At 33.7% G+C, this 23,540-nt stretch overlaps 1 protein-coding gene across 1 annotated transcript; it reads left to right on the top strand.

The window, feature by feature from the left end:
* Window positions 1-83: 83 nt before the first annotated feature.
* On the top strand, window positions 84-23,175 carry LOC130219620 (periphilin-1). Its single transcript, XM_056452060.1, has 9 exons — window positions 84-149; window positions 229-266; window positions 1,961-2,053; window positions 2,251-2,303; window positions 4,585-4,668; window positions 6,014-6,228; window positions 10,363-10,430; window positions 11,162-11,263; window positions 22,887-23,175. Coding segments are annotated over exons 1-9 (834 nt in total). The 5' UTR covers window positions 84-148; the 3' UTR covers window positions 23,067-23,175.
* The last annotated feature ends 365 nt before the right edge of the window (window positions 23,176-23,540 follow it).

The raw sequence follows: 23,540 nt of genomic DNA, 5'->3' as shown, positions 1-23,540 counted from the left end.
AATGCAGCATGAGTAATAATTCACATTAATAAGCGCTCATATGAAGGTTATTGATCTTCATAACAGCATTATGACAGGTGATTTGATGATTATGAATAAAGTAAAGTGTATTTCTCTGCTGTAGATCGAGCTGAGAGTAGAAAACATCAGTGAGTATTGATATGTAGAATCAATATGTGAATTATGAGTGAAATATGATCAATAATGATGAGTGTGATTGTGTTTCAGTGAAGAACATCACGCAGATCCACCAGAGAAACACTGCAGTAAGACCAAACACAGCTGGACTCGCATTTCAACAATTCTGTTCTCATTTCTACAGCAATTCTATATTTCTAAAGTCAGTTATACACTTAATTACAGTCATTTCTACAGTCCTACACACATTTCTGTAATCGTTTATGCAGTCATTTCTACACTCATTTCAACAATCAATTCAGTACTCATTTCTACATTTCTAAAGTCATTTCTCTATTAAATTCTACTGCAATTTCTACAATCATTTTCCATGTCTAATGCATTTTCTACAGTAATTTCTAACATAATTTAAAGTCATGTCTCCATTTCTACTGTAATTTCTCCATTTATACAGTAATTTCTCCATGCCTAAAGTAATTTCTACAGACATTTCTACTTTAATTTCACTTTTTCTAAAGTAATTTTTTAGTAATTTCTCCGTTTCTACACTCATTTCTACAATAACTTTACAGTAATTTCTACTCAACTCTCCACTGTCTTCCCTACAATCATTTCTGTATTTTTTCAGTCATTTCTACAATTATTTATATGGTGTTTCTACATTATTTTTCAATTTCTAAAGTGATTTCCTGTCATTTCTACAACATTTTCTTTTACAATAGTTTCTACATTTATACTTCTTCATTTATGCTATCACTTCTATGATTATTTCTCCATTTCTACAGTCATTTCCACAGTCATTCCTACAATAAAATCTGAATTTCTAAAGCCATTTCTACACTAATTTATACAATTACTAATATAGTAGTTTCTTAATATTTCTACAGTAGTTTCTTTATTTCTACAATTATTTCTCCGTGTCTGAAGTAATTTATACATACATTTCTTCTGTACTGTCTCCATTTCTACAGTAATTTCTATATTTGTAAAGTATTTTTTAGTTATTTCTCTATTTATAAACCAATTTCTACAAAAACTTTACAGTAATTTCTATAGTAATTTCTACTCTCCACTGTCTTTCCTACAATCATTTCTGTATTTTTTTCAATCACTTCCAGTCATTTCTACAATTATTTATATGGTATTTTTTACAATATTTCTCAATTTTTAAAATCTTTTCCTGTCATTTCTACAATAATTTCTACTACAACAATTTCTACATTTATACTTCCTCATATATATATATTTATATATATATATATATATATATATATATATATATATATATATATATATATATATATATATATATATATATATATATATATATATGATCACTTGTATAATCATTTCTCTATTTCCAGTCATTTCTACAATAAATTCTACATTTCTACAGCCATTTCTACAATTATTTCTACAGTGTTTACCGTCATTTTCACAGTAATTTCTACAATGATTTCTGAATTTCTAAAGCCATTTCTACACTTATATATTCATTTCTTTATTTCTACAGTAATTTCCAGAGTAATTTCAACTCTCATTTCTACAATAGTTATTCTATTTTTACAGTAATTTATACATTCACTTATATAATATATATTTAACATTTCTATAGTGATTTCTAGTTTAAATCATACACAAGCACTGACACGTTTTTATTATTTGATTAATAGTTTATAGTTTTTTATTTATCAATTAAATGGTATTTTTTTATAATAAATATACAATAGCCTGTGGGATTGACCATGAGGCTTATCTGAAATACAAGTGTTTTTGAGTGTGTAATATTGATCTGTGTGTGCGTTGTTGTTTTTTTGTTCAGGAGCCGTGCCGGAGTGTGCGTTTGGTGTTCAGACGACACACACGACTGAATTATAGAGGAGATCACAGGGACAGAACACAGCATCTGCAAAGGGTAAAGCTGACACACACACACACACACACACACACACGCACGCACACACACACACACACACACACACACACACACACACACACACACACACACACACACACACACACGCACACTTTGCAACTAAATGCTAAAAAAAGTGTATTAATTATTTTAGTATTATCTATTGCGTATATTGTGTGTTTGTGTGTCTGCTCCAGCAGGGGGCGCTGCGTTTTCCCAGCTCTCGCCCAGCAGGACTGATGGAGATCAGGTAAAAATGACAGTTTAATTCACTTTTAATATATATTTATTTTCTTTAATCCTTTATTCTACCAGGAAAACCTTTTCAAGAGTGTCCTGGGTAAAATAAATCAATATAAAATACAATTAAATGAACACGCTATATAATTTTACACTCATTGTGGACAAAAACAAAACCTGTTCATCATTTAGGAAGGAGGATCTGAAGTACTTTAATCTAAACTGACGCTCTTAATGAAGTATTTTATTTAATAAGTATTTTATTTAATAATGTTAGAGTTAATGATAATAACTCTCTGTCTGAATCATTCAGAATGATTCATTTGTGTTTTAGATGTTGGTCAACAACAAGACAGCCGAATCTTTAACTAAATCTTGCTAGAATTTAATTTGAAAACTAATTTGCTCGGTTTATATTATAGGTGGGCATAGATAAATGATTTTAATCTAGATTAGTCTCACTGTAATCTCAGAATTAATCTAGATTAAAATGGCTCATTTGAATTCTGCTGAAGGCATTCAGAGTATGTTTGCTACCCAAATAATGACTAAAGTAAGTCTTTGAGAACAGCTTTCTCAAGCCAGGTGGCGCATTAGACCAGGGGCTCATCTCCTGTTTCCAAAATGCACCACAAACTGCTGGAGAAACTGATCTACTGTGATAATTGCTGATGAAAATAAATGATGTTCAATAAGATGTGCTTGTGTTTACTAACTGTTTATTCAGGTAAACATCAATGTTGAACTGTAGGCCTACATCAGCTCCAAACTGTGATTTCTGATCACCTTAATCTGACTAAAGTCATCACTGAACTGAATAGAAATGGAATGAAGACATGTGGAGTATGCAGATATTAGAGGCATTACTGAAGTAAACACCACCATCAGACTATTACCGTCATGTAGGACTTTTCAACATATTTTACCACAAGATTCACACACGTAGCTGTCAGTAAAGGACCTCACGTGCGCGCACACACACATACACACACACACACACATCACGAAATGCGGATGCTTTTTTCTTTCCATTCAGCGTGCGTTATTAAACTCCATAACACTCTCACCAGGCTTTACTCCTTATTTGTGTCTAATAGCCCAGTTTGTCACGGGGGCATGAATGAAATGTTCATGAGTTAAAGTGACGTTCCGAACTGCAGTTAAAGTCACCTGAAATGACAGGAAACTCTTCCATTACAGCACTTCATGTAAACACCTTCATTATATTATTGTCTATTAAGGTAAATAACTAGATTACAGATGTCCATGTCAGTGTAGTCAGTCGTGTCTTCAAAGTTAGTGAAAGATCCAGAAGGGCATCCTGCTGATTTGGTTCAGAAGGGCATTTGTTTGTCAGACGCAGAATTATTAACCTTCCTTTGATTTATTTTTCACTTTTAAATATTTCCCAAATGATGTTGAACAGATTCAGGAAATGTTCACAGTATGTCTGATAATATCTTTTCTTCTGGAGAAAGTCTTACTTGTTTTATTTCAGCTAGAATAAAAGCAGTTTTTAATTTTTTAAAACCCATTTTAAGGTCAATATTATTAGTCCCCTTCAGCAATATTTGTTTTCAATAGTCTCCAGAACAAACCATCATTATACAATGACTTGCCTAATTACCCTAACCTGCCTAGTTACCCTAATTACCCTAGTGAAGCCTTTAAATGTCACTTTAAGCTGAATACTAGTGTCTTGAAGAATATCTAGTCTAATATTATTTACTGTCATCATGACAAAGAGAAAATAAATCAGTTATTAGAGATGAGTTATTAAAACTATTATGATTAGAGATGTGTTGAAGAAATCTGCTCTCTGTTAAACAGAAATTGGGGAAAAAATATACAGGAGGGCTAATAATTCAGGGGACTTTACTGTATATAACCCGCAAAGTAACATTTAAATAAGAATTAAACCCATAGCTGTATGCAAATCAGCCAGAAGCAGCTGAAGGCCATTGGCTCACCTCAGATGCAGTGGCGACGCCCCGTCTGTAGGTCAGAGGTCAGAGCCGAGAGACTGCTGAACAAACAGTTTTCAGCTCCAGATCATCATTAACTGGCCTTTACCTGCTAAAAACACACACAGAAGATCACTTATAGACAATATATACATTACAAACATTAACACAACACTGACATATTAGCAATAAAGCTAATGAGGAATATATTAATAACTGTCCTTTAACTTGTGTTCTGTTCTGTAACTTTATTAGATATAAGTGTTGAGTTATTATTATAGGTGAATTAAGTTAATGTAGATGACTGATGCTGTGCTTTATGTTCAGGGCTGGTTTGGCTGTTCCGGCTCGTCCTCAGTTTAGACCTGATGAAGACGCTCTGCTGCAGGCCATCAGGAGCTTACACCGCCGGTCAGACACACACACACACACACACACACACACACACACACAAGCATGCATGCACACACTCACATACACAGTTGCGTACACACACAGACACAATGCACAGACGCACACACACACACGTTGCGCACACACAGATGCATGCGCACACACTCACATACAATTTGCATGCACACACACAAGCATGTATGCGAACACACACATACAAGTTGCACTCACACAGGCACACAAACACACACAGTTGTGCATACACAGATGCATGCACACACAGTAGTGATGCACACACACTCACAAGTTGTGCACACACAGACGCATACACACACACATACAAGTTGCGCACACACAGTCGTACACGCACACATGCATGTGCACACGCACATACACAATTGTTCACACACAGATGCACACACACACACACACACAAACAGAAAAGCGCACATGCACATGCTCACAAACGCAAACACACAAACACACACACACACACACACACACACAGAAAAGCGCACATGCTCACAAACGCAAACACACACATACATACATACACATACACACACACACACACACACACAGAAAAGCGCACATGCTCACAAACGCAAACACACACATACATACATACACATACACACAAACAGAAAAGCACACATGCACACATACGCAAGCAAGCAAACACACACACACACACACACACACACAAACACACACACACACTCACACACACACAAACAAAAAAGCACACATGCACACGAACGCAAACACACACATACATACACACACACACACACTCACACACACGCACTCACACACTCACACACACACAAACAGAAAAGCACACATGCACACGAACGCAAACACACACATACATACACATACACATACACACACACACACACACACACACACACACACAAACACACACACTCACTCACTCACAACCTACTATATATTTCAAAAACTAAAAGAGTTTTGAATAATAACACCAGTAACATCTCGTTATCTCGAACAATAATGTCTATAAATGCATATTTACATTTGATCTTGACAGTATGAGCTTAAAGACTTCCATTATTCATAATAATATACAATTCCAGATTATCGGATGAGCTAAACTGGCCGTAGTGTATGAGTGTGTGTGTGAGAATGAGAGTGATGGGTGTTTCCCAGCACTGGGTTACAGCTGGAAGGGCATCCGCTGTGTAAAACGTATGCTGGAATAGTTGGCAGTTCATTCCTCAGTGGCAACCCCTGATCAATAAAGGAACTAAGCTGAAGGATTCCTGAATTCCAGTTGAAGGAAGATGAAGAGCAATGTCTGAAGTGAAAGTTAAACCCTGCTGTTGTGTTGTGTGTTCAGGCCTGAAAGAGGCGCCGGCACACACCAGATTCACCGCTTCGCTATCAGCAGAAACAGAATAACCCAGAGTGGGTCAACATTACCCAGAGCTCAGAGTAACCCTCAGAGCATCACACTGATGAGCCGTCAGCGCTTTACTATTAGCACTAGCGGATCAACACGCCTGTTCAACACCAGCGGCTTAACGCTAACCAGACCAGCACAGGCTAGCACAGGTCAGAGCTAAACACTGCACATTCACACTCTATACTCACAACATGCTAATAACATGCTAGTTAAATTAAACATGTTAGTTATTTTTTAAAATATGCTAACATTCAAGCAGTGTGTTAAAACATGGTAACAGCTCGCTTTATTATAACTGACAAAACATGCTAACATGTTCAGATATCCTAAAAATTGCAAAAGCATGCTAATTAAATTAAACATGTTCAAATTTGCTAGCATTCCAGCAGTGTTAAAATGGCTAACAGCTTAACTGGAAAAAAAACATGCTAACATGTTCAAATAAAAACATGCTTAAATCATGTTAATTACATGTTAACATACTAACTTTTAAAACAAAAAAAGGTTTTGCACCATCATATGCTATATTCACAAGATGCTAAAACATGCTAATGATGTGTTTTAACATGCTAACAGCTTTCTAAACTATAGTTGACAAAACATAACTATACTTGTCAGAAATGCTATTAAATTGCTAAAACATGCTAACAAGATGTTAAAGCATGATAACAACATGCTAAAAGCATGTTCAAACATGTTGCGAAAACATGCTAGCAACGTTGTAAAACATAAATATGGTGTAAATGTATTAAACAGGTTAGTTACTTGTTAAAATATGTTAACATACCAGCAATATGGTAGCAACAAACTAGTAAACATGCTAACAGCTTGCTAATGCATACTTGACAAAACATGCTAACATGTTCTAACCTGATAAACAATGTGAAAACATGTTTACAAGACATTGACAACATACAAGCTTCTGCATAAAATCACATGATTAAAACATCTTGCTGAAACATACTAGTAGCATGCTAATACATACTAATAGCTTGTTTAAACATGTTAGCAACTTTGTAAAATGTAAATGTGTACATTTATTAAACATGTTAGTTACTTGTTCAAATATTCTATCATGTTTCAGCAATGTGTTAAAACACGCTAACAGCTTGCTAATGCATACTTGCATATATGATAAAAATTGTGCAACAATGTTTACAACATGTTAAAACATGTTAACAACATACTAGCAACCTGGAATGCTAAAAACATGTTTAAACATGCAAAAAAATGCGAAAACATGCTAGCATGCTACTAGCATTTTGGTAAAAAACAACATGCCAAAATACTAGCATAAATACTTAGTTAAAACAAACTAACAACTTGCTAAAAACATGCTAGAAACTTTGTAAAACGTAAAAATTGTGTAAATTTATTATTCACGTAAAATACTTGTCAAAATATATATTACCATACCAGCAGCATGTTGAAACATGCTAACAGCTTGCTAAAGCATACTTGACAAAACATGCTAACCACATGTTCATACATGCTAAAATTGTGAAACAATGTTAACATTTTAAAACATGCTAACAACATACTAGCAACTTGGATGGTAAAAACATGTACAAACATGCTAAAAATGGGGAACAATGTTAACAAGATGGTAAACATGTTAACAACATAATAGCAACCTGGAATACTAAAACCATGTTCAAACATGCTACAAGTTGCGAAAACATGGTAGCATGTTACTAGCATCTTGACAAAAACCAACATGCCAATAATACTAGCATGAATGCATGTTAAAACATGCTAGAAACTTTAAAAAACATAGATATGGTGTAAATTCATTAATCATGTTAGATACTTGTCAAAACATATTACCATGCTACATGTTGAAACATGCTAACAGCTTGCTAAAGCATACTTGACAAAACATGCTAAAATTGCGCAACAATGTTAACAAGATGTTAAAACATGATAACAACATACTAGCAACAAACTAAAATATAACATGCTCAAACATCCTACAGAAAACAGACATGCTTAAAACATGCTAATAATTTGCTAAAGTATACTAGAAACATGTTAAAACATGCTAACTTTTTAAAGCATGTTAGCAACTTTGTAAAACACTAAAATGTGTGTAAAACATGCACACATGCTAGAAACATGTTAAAAATATAACTGCGACTTGACAAAATATTTTGACAACGTGTTACCATTATAGAAACTTCTAAAAATATTACAAATTGCTTCAATTGGCTAGCAACATAAAAAAACATGCTACTATCCTAAAACATGTTGATAATGTAGAGTTTTGGTCTTGTTTCTAGTCTAAATATCTACAAACTCTTAAATCAAGAAGCATTTTCCAGACAAATACAAAATATTGTTGATTTCAGGAATAATGAGTCAAAATTAAGATTTCGTGTTTTTTTTAGATATTTAGACTAGAAACAAAACAAAAACTTGCAAAACAAAGTTGCAGTGTTGTACAATAATCTGCTGTGACGCTGTATAAAACCAAACAATCACAAACAATTTTACGATGTGCATTAAAGCTGTCTTTATCAGCGTTCAGTAGCTGGGTTTAGCCAGAGTGTGTGTTTAATAATCCGTCCTGTTCAAGGCTCTTTCTTTCACCTGTGCAAGTCTTTAAAGTCTTTATTTATGTGGTGTTAAGAGGCGGCTTCACTACAGGCCTGTGTTTTGTAGCCGTCGTCACTCATACGGCCAGAATGTGTCACCTCGTTTTACACACACACACACAATAAAAGCTGAAACACACAGAGGCCATTCTGCAGAACCAGACGCTCATTAACACATACACACACACACACATACATACATACATGCAAAGTTGCAGTGGACACACATTATTTACTTTATTATTTAATGATTAGCCCTCCTGTTTATTTATTTCCCCAATTTCTGTTTAACAGAGAGCAGATTTCTTCAGCACATAATAGTGTTAATAACTCATCTCTAATAACTGATTTATTTTCTCTTTGTCATGATGACAGTAAATAATATTAGACTAGATATTCTTCAAGACACTTCTATACAGCTTAAAGTGACATTTAAAGGCTTCACTAGGGTAATTAGGGTAAAGTTAGGGTAATTAGGCAAGTCATTGTATAACAGTGGTTTATTCTGGAGACAATCCAACACTAATATTGCTGAAGGAGCTAATATTATTGACCTTAAAATGGCTTTAAAACTATTAAAACTGCTTTTATTCTAGCTGAAATAAAACAAATAAGACTTTCTCCAGAAGAACAAATATTAGAGGAAATACTGTGAGAAATTCCTGAGTCTGTTCAACATCATTTGGGAAATATTTGAATATATTCACAGGAGGGTGAATCATTTTGACTTTTATTAGGGGTTTAAACACAGTAATTAAGACTTTGTTCCATTTAGTGCATAAGATCTCTGTGTTAAATTAATTAACTCCATTTTTAATCTTTAATTTGTTACTTTAAAAGTTGTGTTTCCTATAAAATAAATCTGTCATTTTAATATTATATTTTTAGTCAGCAATAACTGTTTCCAAACAGGTTTAATAAACGCCCTGTCCTCCATTATTCAGAGAAGCAGCCTAAATCCCTCTTTCTCTCTCAGTTCCTCTGCATTCAGTGTAATTACAGCACAAATCAACAACAGAAATAAACATCATGCTTCAGTTGTACCTTTGAGCTGTTTGGATTCAACTGGAAACCGCTGGAATCTGAATGAACTTGGTTGCGTCGGGATGTTTGTTGTTTGTGGACGAGTGAGAGTCTGTAGAAACAGAGCGCAAGCGTAAACACACTTCTCTGAGATATTCAGGAGTGATTAAACACACTTCTCTGAGATATTCAGGAGTGATTAAACACACTTCTCTGAGATATTCAGGAGTGATTAAACACACTTCTCTGAGATATCCAGGAGTGATTAAACACACTTCTCTGAGATATTCAGGAGTGATTAAACACACTTCTCTGAGATATTCAGCAGTGATTAAACACACTTCTCTGAGATATTCAGGAGTGATTAAACACACTTCTCTGAGATATTCAGGAGTGATTAAACACACTTCTCTGAGATATTCAGCAGTGATTAAACACACTTCTCTGAGATATTCAGGAGTGATTAAACACACTTCTCTGAGATATTCAGGAGTGATTAAACACACGTCTCTGAGATATTCAGGAGTGATTAAACACACGTCTCTGAGATATCCAGCACATTTACAACAATGATAGTGTTTGAGATTTGCATTATAGAGGGATTGTTCTGATCCTGTCTGGATGAGTTTCATTCAGAGATGTTTATTCTCTGTTTTCTGGCTGTAGAGAAACAGCAGTCCTCCAGTGAAGCGTCTGAAGGAGCTCCTACACACACATCTACATCAGCCAGCAAGGTATACTTCAAGTCAAGTTTACTACCAAAAGCCCAATGAGCAATTACTGATGCAGCTATAAACACACAACATAGTCAACTCTCACAGATGTAAACAATCTTACAGCAGTGGGAATAAAAGAGCCTCTATATCTGTTGTTTTTCATTTTAGGCATACAATTTAAAGTCAGTAAACAACGGATGAGTACGCTCTACAAGTATAGATCATTTCAATGTGGTCATGTCATTGACCCATCAACATTTCCTGCTTGTTATCAAACTACTTCATAACTGTAACAAGAGGCAATTCAATCATAACCTGATGTTAGAACAGCTCTCATAACATTATTTATCAATATGTGGCTCTTTTTGGATTCTCAGTAGCTATAGAAATGAGAATTGTATAACAGGAAATACGCTGGGACCATTGTTTTTGTTTACATCCCTCAAAATACTCAATAGTTTTTGCTTTCTGTAACCATTCAGTAGGCTACTCTGCTTAATGCCTTGGTGGACAACACCATTCCATAAGTTTCTGTTTCACCGCCACATTGCCAAACCAACAGCATATTGAAAAGCGAGGTTCAAGATTCATATCATGATTATAAAGCTGTATAAATCATGACACCCCTTCGAGTAAAGTGTTACCAAATAAAGATCTTCCAGAAAAACCTGAAGACATTAGAGCAGAGGTCTGTTCTTCTCTCAGGCTTATACGGACAGTGGTATCAGAGCACATCTCCTGCTTTGCAGATCTTCTTTTCTGATCAGGATGAGATTCCAGGATTGGGTGATGAAGCGGAGACACTGACACCATCAGAAACCATCAGACGCAGAGCTCAGGAGATGGAGAAGGTGCGTCCGCAACACTGCATGCTTTCATTTCAGAGGTCTGGAGGGGTTTTGGAGGAAAAGAGCGTTTCTTAGATGTTTGTATCAGTATTAAAGGGATAGTTCACCTAAAACTGGACATCTGCCATCATTCACTTGTTTAAAACAGTGATGCGTTTCTTTCTACTGTTGAACACAAAAGAAGATCATGTGAAGAATATTGGAAACCAGTAACCATTGACTTCAGGAATATTTGTTTTTCCTTCTATGGGAGCCAATAGTTACCTTTTCTAGCATTCTTCAAAATATCTTCTTTAGTGTTTAACAGTAGAAAGAAACTCATAAAGGTTTGAACACTCTTGAGGGAGAGTAAATGATAAGCAAAGCTTTTTAGCAAAGCAAATTAAAGGGATAAGTCACTATAGTCAATGGTACAGGTTTCCAGCATTCTTCAAAATATCTTCTTTAGTGTTCAACAGAAGGAAGAAACTCATAAAGGTTTGGAAATTCTTGTGGGAGAGTAAATAGTGAGTAAATAGTGAGTACATTTTATTTTGGGGTGAACTGTCCCTTTAAGTTAAAACCGTAGAGAAAAATGTCAGCAAATTAAAGGGATAGTTCAGTCAAAAATGAACATTCGGTCATCATTTACCCATCATTCACTAGTTTCAAACATTTATGACTTTCTTTCATCTGTTGAAGTCTAAAAGAAGGTATTTTGAAGAATGTTGAAACCTGCAACCATTGACTTCAATAGCATTTGTTTTTCCTACTATGGAAGTCAATGGTTACCAGTTTTCAACATTCTAGAAATATCTTCTTTAGTGTTCAACAGAAGAAAGAAACTCATAAAGGTTTGGGAATTCTTGTGGGAGAGTAAATAGTGAGTACATTTTATTTTGGTGTGAACTGTCCCTTTAAGTTAAAACCGTAGAGAAAAATGTCAGCAAATTAAAGGGATCGTTCAGTCAAAAATGAACATTCGGTCAACATTTACTTATCAGTCACTAGTTTCAAACATTTATGACTTTCTTTCATCTGTTGAATTCTAAAAGAAGGTATTTTGAAGAATGTTGAAACCTGTAACCATTGACTTCAATAGTATTTGTTTTCCCTATTATGGAAGTCAATGGTACAGGTTTCCAGCATTCTTCAAAATATCTTCTTTAGTGTTCAACAGAAGAAAGAAACTCATAAAGGTTTGGGAATTCTTGTGGGAGAGTAAATAGTGAGTACATTTTATTTTGGGGTGAACTGTCCCTTTAAGTTAAAACCGTAGAGAAAAATGTCAGCAAATTAAAGGGATAGTTCAGTCAAAAATGAACATTCGGTCATCATTTACCCATCATTCACTAGTTTCAAACATTTATGACTTTCTTTCATCTGTTGAAGAATTCCTAAAGCCTGTAACCATTGACTTCAAAAATATTTGTTTTTCCTACAATGGAAGTCAATGGTTACCGGTTTCCAACATTCTTCAAAATATCTTCTTTATTGTTCAACAGCAGAAAGAAACTAAGAAATGTTAAGAAGCACTTGAGGAAGTGTAAATAATGAGCAAATATTCATGTTTTCCGGTGTGAACTGCCCCTTTAAGCCCAGTTTAGTGAGCTGGAAATGGCTGGTAGTGATTTTCCCCAGACTCCATCCATCACTGCAGTCACCCTCGACCAAAGACATCCAGCAGACCTATTAGACGCTCAGTGATAAAACGCTCATAATGTGTCCCAGCCCACCGATAATGACCCCCGTTCTGTGATTGCAGCAGTTTTTAAGTGTGTGTGTGTGTGTGTGCGTGCGTGTGTGTGTGTGTGTGTGTTTGAGAAAGACGCTTCACTTGCTGCAACAGTGCTGAGTTTTAATCCTAATGTGTTGCAGACCGCTGCTTTCCCACTGCGCTCTACAGTTTGTGTGGTCCTCGCTTTATCTCTGTGTTAAAGTGGACCTATTATACCTCTTTGTACAAGATGTAAAATCATGATGTCTCCAGAGTGTGTGTGTGTGTTCAGAATAAGTTGAGAATAGCACACAGATAATGTTCTCCAGCTCTGTGAAACTGACCCTTTCAGGCTTTGATCCTAATCGTGGTGTTTTGGTGACTGTCGCTTTAAATGCAAATGAGATTGTGCTCTTTTCAGAAGAGGGCGGAGCTATAAATCTCTATACTTCACCATAGTGACAGATGCAAAACAGCAGTGTGTGTGTTGTGAGCGCTGGTCAGGTGTGAGTGTGTGCTTCATGCTTCTGTCAGTCTATGTCGCTCCTGTCTCTGTTCATCTAAAACTCCACATCTATAATCCTCTTAGTCTATGCTGACATTATCTTCAGCAGCTCAAACACTCTAATGGCTAATGGACAGACGGCTGCTTCTCACTCAGGGCTGTGTTTATGCTAATGAGGGAGACTAGTGGGCGGGGCTTTCCCCCTCTGATGACACGTACACAGGGAGAATGTCAATCAAATTGTTTCCTTATGATCAAGTCTGATTAGAACAAACACAATTAATTCACTGGAGATATTCCCACACTGTTACTGTGTTTTAACCCCTTATAAAAGTCATGACTGCATAATTAGTGCTCTTTAAATCACCGTTTATTCTTCTTCTGCCAATTGAAACATAAAAAATAAAGAGCAAAACGTTTCCTCAACCTTCCGCAAACGCTGCAGTGTAAGTATAAGCGCTGTAAATACCCGAGTGAGCTTTAGTTGTCTTTTGTATGTCATTGTTTTATTATAATCACTGGTGGCTCTGCTGTGTGGTTTCCCAGATCCTGTAGAGTCTCTGGGAGTGACTGTCATTGTGAGTGGAGTGTTTATTATCGCTGCTGATTCAGCGTTTCTGGACGCGTCTCGTCTGGAGAATCACAGAAAATGAGGAGATCTGAGAGAAATCAACATCACTGGCCTGCTCAATCCCACATCTTTACTGGATTCTGGGCTCTGTTAGTGTTTTAGGATATTTCTGTGATGCTTATTAATACTGAAGCCGGATTCAGCCTTCAGTTTGGTTATGTTCACAATTAAACTGGGATGTTTTATAAAATATCAAGTTATAAAGAGTTTTTTCAACTTTGCTTTCATAAAAAAAATCTCTTCGCTAAAATGCAAAAGCGCACCGTGATGCTGAACCAGCAGGGGGCGCTAAAAGCTGCGTTCAATAAAGGTGAAATGAAGCATTTGCACAAGTGAGGCGAATATAAAATCAATGCAGATGCATGAATTAAGTCTAGTTCAGATCATTTTCTTTTCGGCTTAGTCCTTTTATTCATCATGGGTCACCACAGCAGAATGAACCGCCAACTATTCCAGTTTTACGCAGCGGATGCCCTTCCAGCTGCAACCCAGTACTGGGAAACACCCATACACACACTCATACACTATGGCCAGTTTAGTTGATCAGTTCCCCTATAGCGCATGTGTTTGGACTGTGGGGGAAACCGGAGCACCCGGAGGAAACCCACACCAACACAGGGAGAACATGCAAACTCCACACTGAAACACCAACTGACCCAGCCAGGACTCGAACCAGAGATCTTCTTGCTGTGAGGTGATCGTGCTACCCATTGTGCCACCGTGACGCCAAGTTCAAATAATTCAATCTGAAAATCTGCGTGAAGTGAACAACATCCTGTGAGTAAACTAGAGCTAGTGATGCTGTGATTGGTGTGAATAATGAAGCTGTGCTGGCCAATCAGAAAGGTTTTAGTGACACACTGAAGCAGAGTTTCTGAAAGTCTTCATCCTGGCTGGAGTTTTCAGAAATTCAGGGTTCAGTCACCTGAGACTGGTCACCTGGTTCAGTTACGTACACACATACACACACAGACACAGATAGACAAACACTGACGCACACATGCACATACACCACTCGGATAAACAGACACACACACAGACAGACAGGAACACACAGACTGCTCCTGAGTCCTGAGTCTGTGTCAGAGCGCCGCAGCTCTGATCTGGCAGTGTACTAATCCTCCAGACGTCTTGAGGGCTGCGATACAAATGTCCTGTAATTGAGTGTGAAGGGAGGAAACCTGCTCATTACAGAGGATTGTGGGAAACACTCGGAGCAGTGAAATACAAGATACCCCACATAATCACAGAGACGACTGAACATGTAGAGCACGTTTGAGGACAAGAGCAGTCTGAGTCTCGCTGCAACTCTGTGTGTCAGATACAGACTGAACGCAGTGTTAAATGAAGGAAAAATTCATGTTTTCCTTCACAAATTCCTTCTCATACTTCAGCCTCCACATCAAAGCTCCTGAAAGCAGAGAAGGTCAAGGTGCTCCAGGATTGGCCAGCCCAGTCACCAGACATGAAGATTATTGAGCACGTCTGGGGTAAGATGAAGGAGGAGGAGATGAATCTTGATGAACTCTGGGAGTCCTGCATTTCTTCACCATTCCAGATGACTTTATTAATCAGTGATTTGAGTCATGTCAGAGATGTATGGATGCAGTCCTCCAAGCTCATGATGGAGTCAGACACAATATTCATTCTGTTTCCACTGCAGCATTAGCACATATTCTATACTGGACATTATTGAAGGTTCAGTGAGCAGACTTTAGTCTAAGCAGAGTCAGACCGCACTGTCCTAATCAAATCAGTCATAATCAAGACATGATCAGATTTTACTGTGCTCAAATAAATCTAGAGGCCTTTACCTTTCATATAAGACACTTCTGATACCAAATCATCAACTAGGAGTCCAGTTATTATTGGCTGTTCCTAAAACTTGGATAGAAAACAAGACTTTTGTCAGGTAGTGTGTGTATGTGTGTGTATATATATATATATATATATGAGCAATATCACATAAGTAGCAGTGCGATGTGGTCGTGTATCTGCTCTGGTGGGAGGCGCTTGTGTCCCACCAGTGCTGATGTACAGGCATATCGCACTGCTACTGGTGTGATATTGCATTTATACAACAGTTCAATGGCGTAATCGTTGCACTAGTTACTGTTACGGTGCCAGTGAACGCTCAGTATGTATATTAACACTATTAATGTGCAATAACCTTAAAGGAAACACAGATGTACTAAATTGTTGGTGTTTTACTCAAATAGGATATCTTCATCATCACAGAACAATATTATCTAAATGAAACAGAACATACATCAAATGAGCGTAGGCCTGCGCATAATAATAATGAAGGAAAAGTTGACAATATAGACTGTAAAGGCATCATGTTGACTACTCACAAATCAAGGATAAAGAAACTATTATGAAGAGTCCTTTATATATATATATATATATTCAGAGAGCAGGAGGTTGAGATGAAGCTGGTCTCTGAGCTATAGTCTCAGGCCTGTTGGTGCACAATGATGAGAAGGGCAGGAATTTCGGTGCTGCATAATTATGATGCTGCTTCATACGACTCTTGCACATGTGTGGTTGTTTCTCAATGACACACTTTCAAGGATCGTCACGAGAGAAACTTCAGCACCGCATGTAAGCGTTATTAAAACCCATCCGCTGTCAATCCAGATTATAACACACTCTTCTGTAGTTCACCAACTGAAGATGCTACAGAACGAGACAATAATCTACAGTATTTGCTGTGTTACAGATGAGATTGTAGGACCTCTGCTTTCATGTCGCCATTCCTGAACTGATTCACGTTCCATTTATTAATTCGGTTGATTCTAAACTGAACTGATTCGCGGTCGATTGATTGAACTGATTTGCGGTTGCGTAACTCACTACCCTACTGAAAAAAACATCTTAAACCAGCCTAGGCTGGTTGACTGGTTTTAGCTGGTTTCCAGCCATTTCCAGCCTGGTCAGGATGGAAAATGACCAGCTAAAACCAGCTTGATCAGCCTAGCCAGGCTGGGAGCCCAGCCAAAACCAGCTGTGTCCAGCTAAAACCAGGCTGGTCAAGCTGGTTTTAGCTGGATTTAGCTAGTCATTTTCCAGCCTGACCAGCTAAGACCAGTCTGGAAATGGTTGGAAACAAGCCTGGAAATGGCTAAAACCCCTCTAAAACCAGGCTGGTCAACCAGCTAAAACCAGTCAACCAGCCTAGGCTGGTTTAAGCTGTTTTTTTCAGCAGGGTAAATACGCCATACCTTTTCTTCTAAATCAGAGACGACATAATCATTGTACAACACCTCTTTTAAATGTGCATTAACTGAACAATGACTTTCAGTGTCTATAAAAAAGAAAATCAAACCTGGAGAGTCTAAAACCCTTTTGTATGAGGAACTACTTTCTTCCACCATTCATTCACATCAGCAGCTGACATCAGAACAGCAGAAACCGCTGCTCATTCACACACATCACTGTAGAGCTAGTGTCTGAGTGATTCTCTAGCATAATGTCTAAAGTGCTGACAGAACAGCTGATTTTGCTCACATTGTAAGATTATAAGGCTGAACAGCAGGAAATGCCATCAGTCTACAGAGATATCTCCCAGTATTTCTCTTTTGCAATCAGGAGATCACAGTATTACTATGGTATAAATACAGCACTGCAACATACAAAGAGAGAGATCCACTTAGAAGTCAACTGTCTTTGCATAAAGAGCGGCCGCTGATGGCCGATGACGTGCTGTCTCTCAGAAATTATATTTTAAAATAGGAACTGTCCTTTTAAATAAACTGCATAGTTGCAATCTAAACAACATTATCAACTAAAGAAGCCTCAAAATTTGTAGCAGCAATATTTGTCAAACTGTAGTGTCCTCTGCTTGATGCTGTATGTGAGCGGAGTAATACACTCATACAAACACAAACACACACACACACACACACACACACACACACACACACACACTATTAGATTTACACACGATGACTTACTCTTTGATATATTGATATATTGTTATTATGTGAGATATCTATCTAATCTCCCATTTTATTTTGATATTAAACAGAGATTCTGCACATAACAGACCGTCTGTAGACAGAAAATAACTCCAGTAGATTTAAACTGCATGCAAACAGAGTAAAGCGAATACATTATTCCTGAATGTTGAGCAGAAATAATGGAACTCTTTATTCCTGCTCAACATTCAAGAGGAATTGATTGTGTTCATCCTGTTTGCGTTCAGCGCAGCTCACAGATAACCGTGCCGTGTCTCTCGCTGGTGTATTTATGAGTTTGTGTATAAATATAATGCTGTGCGCTGGCCTCAGAACAGCTCCAGGGTGATTGTGTGCAATAATTCTCCACATGATTATAAAGCTCTGTGCTCAAATATCGCCCAGAATCTGCGCTTGTTTTATGACGCTGGTCTGAGAAAAAAATGAGAGACTTTTGGAGGATTAAGAGCTTGTAATTTTACACTTTTCTCATCGCCTCACACTTATACTTACTTTTTACTGCTGTTGTAAATTTCATCTCGTTATTCGCTTCTTATCCGTTTAAAAAATGTCAAAAAAAAAAAAAAATGTAAAAGATAAACATAATTAATTATTTAAGTGATTATATACCCTGTGTTGGTGTGGGTTTCCTCCAGGTGCTCTGGTTTCCCCCACAGTCCAAAGACAAGCGGTATAAATGAATTGGGTTGGTTAAATTGGCCGTAGTGTATGAGTGTGTGTGTGTGTGTGTGTGTGTGTGTGTGTATGCAAGAGTGTATGGGTGTTTCCTAGTGATGGGTTGCGGCTGGAAGGCCACCCGCTGTGTAAAAGGTGCTGGATAAGTTGGCGGTTCATTCCGCTGTGGTGACCCCAAATTAATAAAGGGTGTAAGCCGAAAAGAAAATGAATGAATGAAGTGATTATTTAAAAATGTTATTATATTATTAAATAAATATTAAAATGAAAAATGTTATTATTTGGTTTTCTTTGTACAACTTTTACACTCTTGTTTTTTGTTATCGTATGCAGTTTTTTTCTTTATATGCTTAGTAAAAGTTGTCTAACAATTACAAAAAAAAGTTATAAATGATTAAATAACTGTATTATATTATATTATATTATACTGTATTATATTATATTATATTATATTATATTATATTATATTAAATTATATTATATTATATTATATTATACTATATTATATATATTATTTTATATTATATTATATTATACTATATTATATTAAATTATATATTATATTATACTATATTATATATATTATATTATATTAAATTATATTATATTATATTATATTATACTATATTATATTATATTATATTATATTATACTATATTATATTATACTATATTATATATATTATATTATATTATATTATACTATATTATATTATATTATATTATATTATATTATACTATATTATATTATATTATACTATATTATACTATATTATATATTATATTATATTATATTATATTATACTATATTATATTATATTATATTATATTATATTATATTATATTATACTATATTATATTATACTATATTATATATATTATATTATATTATATTATACTATATTATATTATATTATATTATATTATATTATACTATATTATATTATATTATATTATATTATACTATATTATATATTATATTATATTATATTATATTATACTATATTATATTATATTATATTATATTATATTATATTATATTATATTATACTATATTATATTATACTATATTATATTATATTATATTATATTATACTATATTATATTATATTATACTATATTATACTATATTATATATATTATATTATATTATATTATACTATATTATATTATATTATATTATATTATATTATATTATATTATATTATATTATATTATACTATATTATACTATATTATATTATATTATACTATATTATACTATATTATATATATTATATTATATTATATTATACTATATTATATTATACTATATTATATTATATTATATTATACTATATTATATTATATTATACTATATTATACTATATTATATATATTATATTATATTATATTATACTATATTATATTATACTATATTATATTATATTATATTATACTATATTATATTATATTATACTATATTATACTATATTATATATATTATATTATATTATACTATATTATATTATATTATACTATATTATACTATATTATATATATTATATTATATTATACTATATTATATTATATTATACTATATTATATTATATTATATTATACTATATTATATATATTATATTATATTATATTATACTATATTATATTATACTATATTATACTATATTATATATATTATATTATTATATTATATTATACTATATTATATATTATATTATATTATACTATATTATATTATATTATACTATATTATACTATATTATATATATTATATTATATTATATTATACTATATTATATTATATATATTATATTATATTATACTATATTATATTATATTATATTATACTGTATTATACTGTATTATATTATATTATATTATACTATATTATATTATATTATATTATACTGTATTATATTATATTATATTATATTATATTATATTATACTGTATTATATTATATTATATTATACTATATTATATTATACTGTATTATACTGTATTATATTATATTATATTATATTATATTATATTATACTGTATTATATTATATTATATTATATTATATTATATTATAATAAGTTGATATGCAAGAAAATCTGGGATCTGAATTGAGAGAATCACCTATAAAATTGTGCAAATTAAATATTTCTAACCTGAAAGTTTTCATATACAGTAGGAAATTCACAACATGTATCAATAGACCATGATATTTAATATTCTAATGATTTTTGGCATGAATGAAACACAGTTTTAACTCTACAAATATTCAATCTTAACTTTACAGATATGACTTTGTATAACTTAACTTGCTTTAGTGCTGCAGAGAAACAGTTTTAGAGCAATAATTATTTTCTGACATTAATTATTAAAAGACTCTTGAAGAATCACAGTTTGGCCTCAGAACACATCATATGTTAATAATAATAATAATAATAATAATAAACATTATTGTCTATAGTGCCTTTAATAGGACATCTCAACATGCTTTACACAGCAGATAAAAATGAGCGAGAGACAAAATCCAGTGTTAATGTTGGAATTGAAGCTTTCAGATGAATAGATTTGATTTGATTTTCCTGAAAATGTATTGATTTGACTGGTATGGTGTGTTTTTGTCTTTTCTATTTTGAGCTTAATAAAGGAATACATTTCTGTTTACTCATTTGTGGAAATCATCTTCTCTACAGCGCGGCTCAAATAAAGCTGATGTGTTAATGAGGAGTCCTGGACGTTCACACCGGAGCATAGTAAACTTTTTTACACATCTTTAAAGATGAGGGTGAATGTGTCGCTCTGTAAAGCGTGGCGGTGTGAAATATCTGTTCACTTTTAGAGCTTCAGCTGTTGCTGGAGTTTAGTTTACAGCCAGTCATTTACTCACAGGTCAAAGTGTGTTTGAACACACAGAGAAGCTCCGTCCAGCTCTTTAAAGCAGACGAAGCAGCTGCTAACACACACTATTTCAGACGCTTCCCAACACTACATTACTGTCAGATATGTGCTGCAACGACTTGTACTGTGCATAATAGGATAAAATAACACAAAAATGATTATGATGAAAGTTTTATTTATCATTTACAACGCATGTTACTAACTACCTTGATGTCAAAACCAGACAGTTCAATTTTTTTATGCGTTTTTGACATTTTTGAGCTTTCTGGGGCGAATTTTAATGTGTTTTTAAACTATTTCTTGATGTTTTTATACATATATAGTTTTATATAGTATATATATATATATATATATATATATATATATATATATATATATATATATATATATATATATATATATATATATATATAGTTTTTTTTTTTTTTTTTTTTTTTACAAATTTCTGACATGTTTTTGATGCGCTTTTGACATATTTCTTTTAACTTGTTTTTTTGTCATGTTTTTTTGACATGGTTTTGTGTGGTTTAACATGGTTTGACATTGACTTTTTGATGCAAAATAGTTGACGTTTTTAATGGGGTTTTTAAATATTTTTTTACTTTTTTGTATTCACATTTTTCCATGTTTGTTGATATTTTTGACATGCTTTTTTATAAATATATATATTTTTTTTTAATTATGTGTTGACATGTTTTTTGTTGCCATTTTAAATATTTTGTACATGTTTTTGTATGGTCTTTTCTAATATTTTTTTATAATTTTTGACATGTTTTTGATATGTTTTATTGGCATGTTTCTTTACACGTTTTTATGCATTTTAACATGTTTTTGGACGTTGTTGTTTTTTTTTTACAAATGTCTGACATGTTTTTTATGCACTTTTAACATGTTTTTTGTTGTTGTTTTTACAAAAGTCTGACATGTTTTTATGCATTTTTAACATGTTTTTGGATATTTTGTTGTTGTTTTTTTTACAAATGTCTGACATGTTTTTTAATGCATTTTTAACATGTTTTTGTGTGTTTTTTGTTGTTGTTTTTACAAATGTCTCACATGTTTTTTATGCATTTTTAACATGTTTTTAGATGTTTTTATTGTTGTCTTTTTTTACACATTTCGGACATGTTTTTGACATGTTTTTATGTAATATATATCAGTGTATTATGTATTTTATCAGTTATAATCAATAATAAATTTTTCTGTTTGTAAAGTACCTCCATAATCTGCTGTTCCTCTTCTCCAGCTGTACAGACAGGACTGCAGGACTCTGGGAACGGTGGTGAAGATGCTGATCTCCAAACATCCAGCCCTGCAACAGAAGCTCCAGACCGCTATGACAGAAATCCTGCTGGATATCAAAAGGAAAAACCTGGAAAAACTCAGTCTGTTCATCTCTGAGGTGAACGCATCGGCTAAACCATAATCTAGAAACACAATATCCGACTATACAGAAGCAGCGTTTGTGGAGTTCAGTTTTCTGTAGCGACGTTCCCTTGTTCACATCTCAATCTATAATGTTGTATTTTTGCATGATACACTTTTGTATTAAACTCATTAATAAGTTGTGTTTTGAGCTACAAGTGCTGTTTAGCTTCGTTTTTTTCGCAACTACACTGCAAAAAATGCATGTTTTTGTCTTGTTTCTAGTGCAAATATCTAGAAATTCTGAAATCAAGCTGTATTTTCTAGACAAGTAATAAATATAGTCTTGTTTTCAGAAATAATGAGTCAAAATGAAGCGAGTTTTTCCTTAAAACAAGCAAAATAATGTTATTTTAAATCGATTATTTTGATGTTTTAATGAAAAACAAACTAATTTTGACTCATTATTTCTGAAAACAACACAATATTTATTTCTAGTCTAGAAAATGCTTCTTGATTTCAGAATTTCTAGATA

Source organism: Danio aesculapii, chromosome 25 (genome assembly GCF_903798145.1).
Source record: "Danio aesculapii chromosome 25, fDanAes4.1, whole genome shotgun sequence".
In the NCBI taxonomy this organism is placed as follows: domain Eukaryota; kingdom Metazoa; phylum Chordata; class Actinopteri; order Cypriniformes; family Danionidae; genus Danio; species Danio aesculapii.
This window is presented reverse-complemented; position numbering and strand designations above follow the sequence as displayed.

What these genes read in the sequence shown, in the direction of transcription:
- LOC130219620 (XM_056452060.1), top strand. An exon ending in ATCAGGAGCTTACACCGCCG is followed by an intron (nt 4,669 to 6,013) that starts GTCAGACACACA and finishes TTGTGTGTTCAG; the next exon opens with GCCTGAAAGAGGCGCCGGCA. An exon ending in GAGCTCAGGAGATGGAGAAG is followed by an intron (nt 11,264 to 22,886) that starts GTGCGTCCGCAA and finishes CCTCTTCTCCAG; the next exon opens with CTGTACAGACAGGACTGCAG.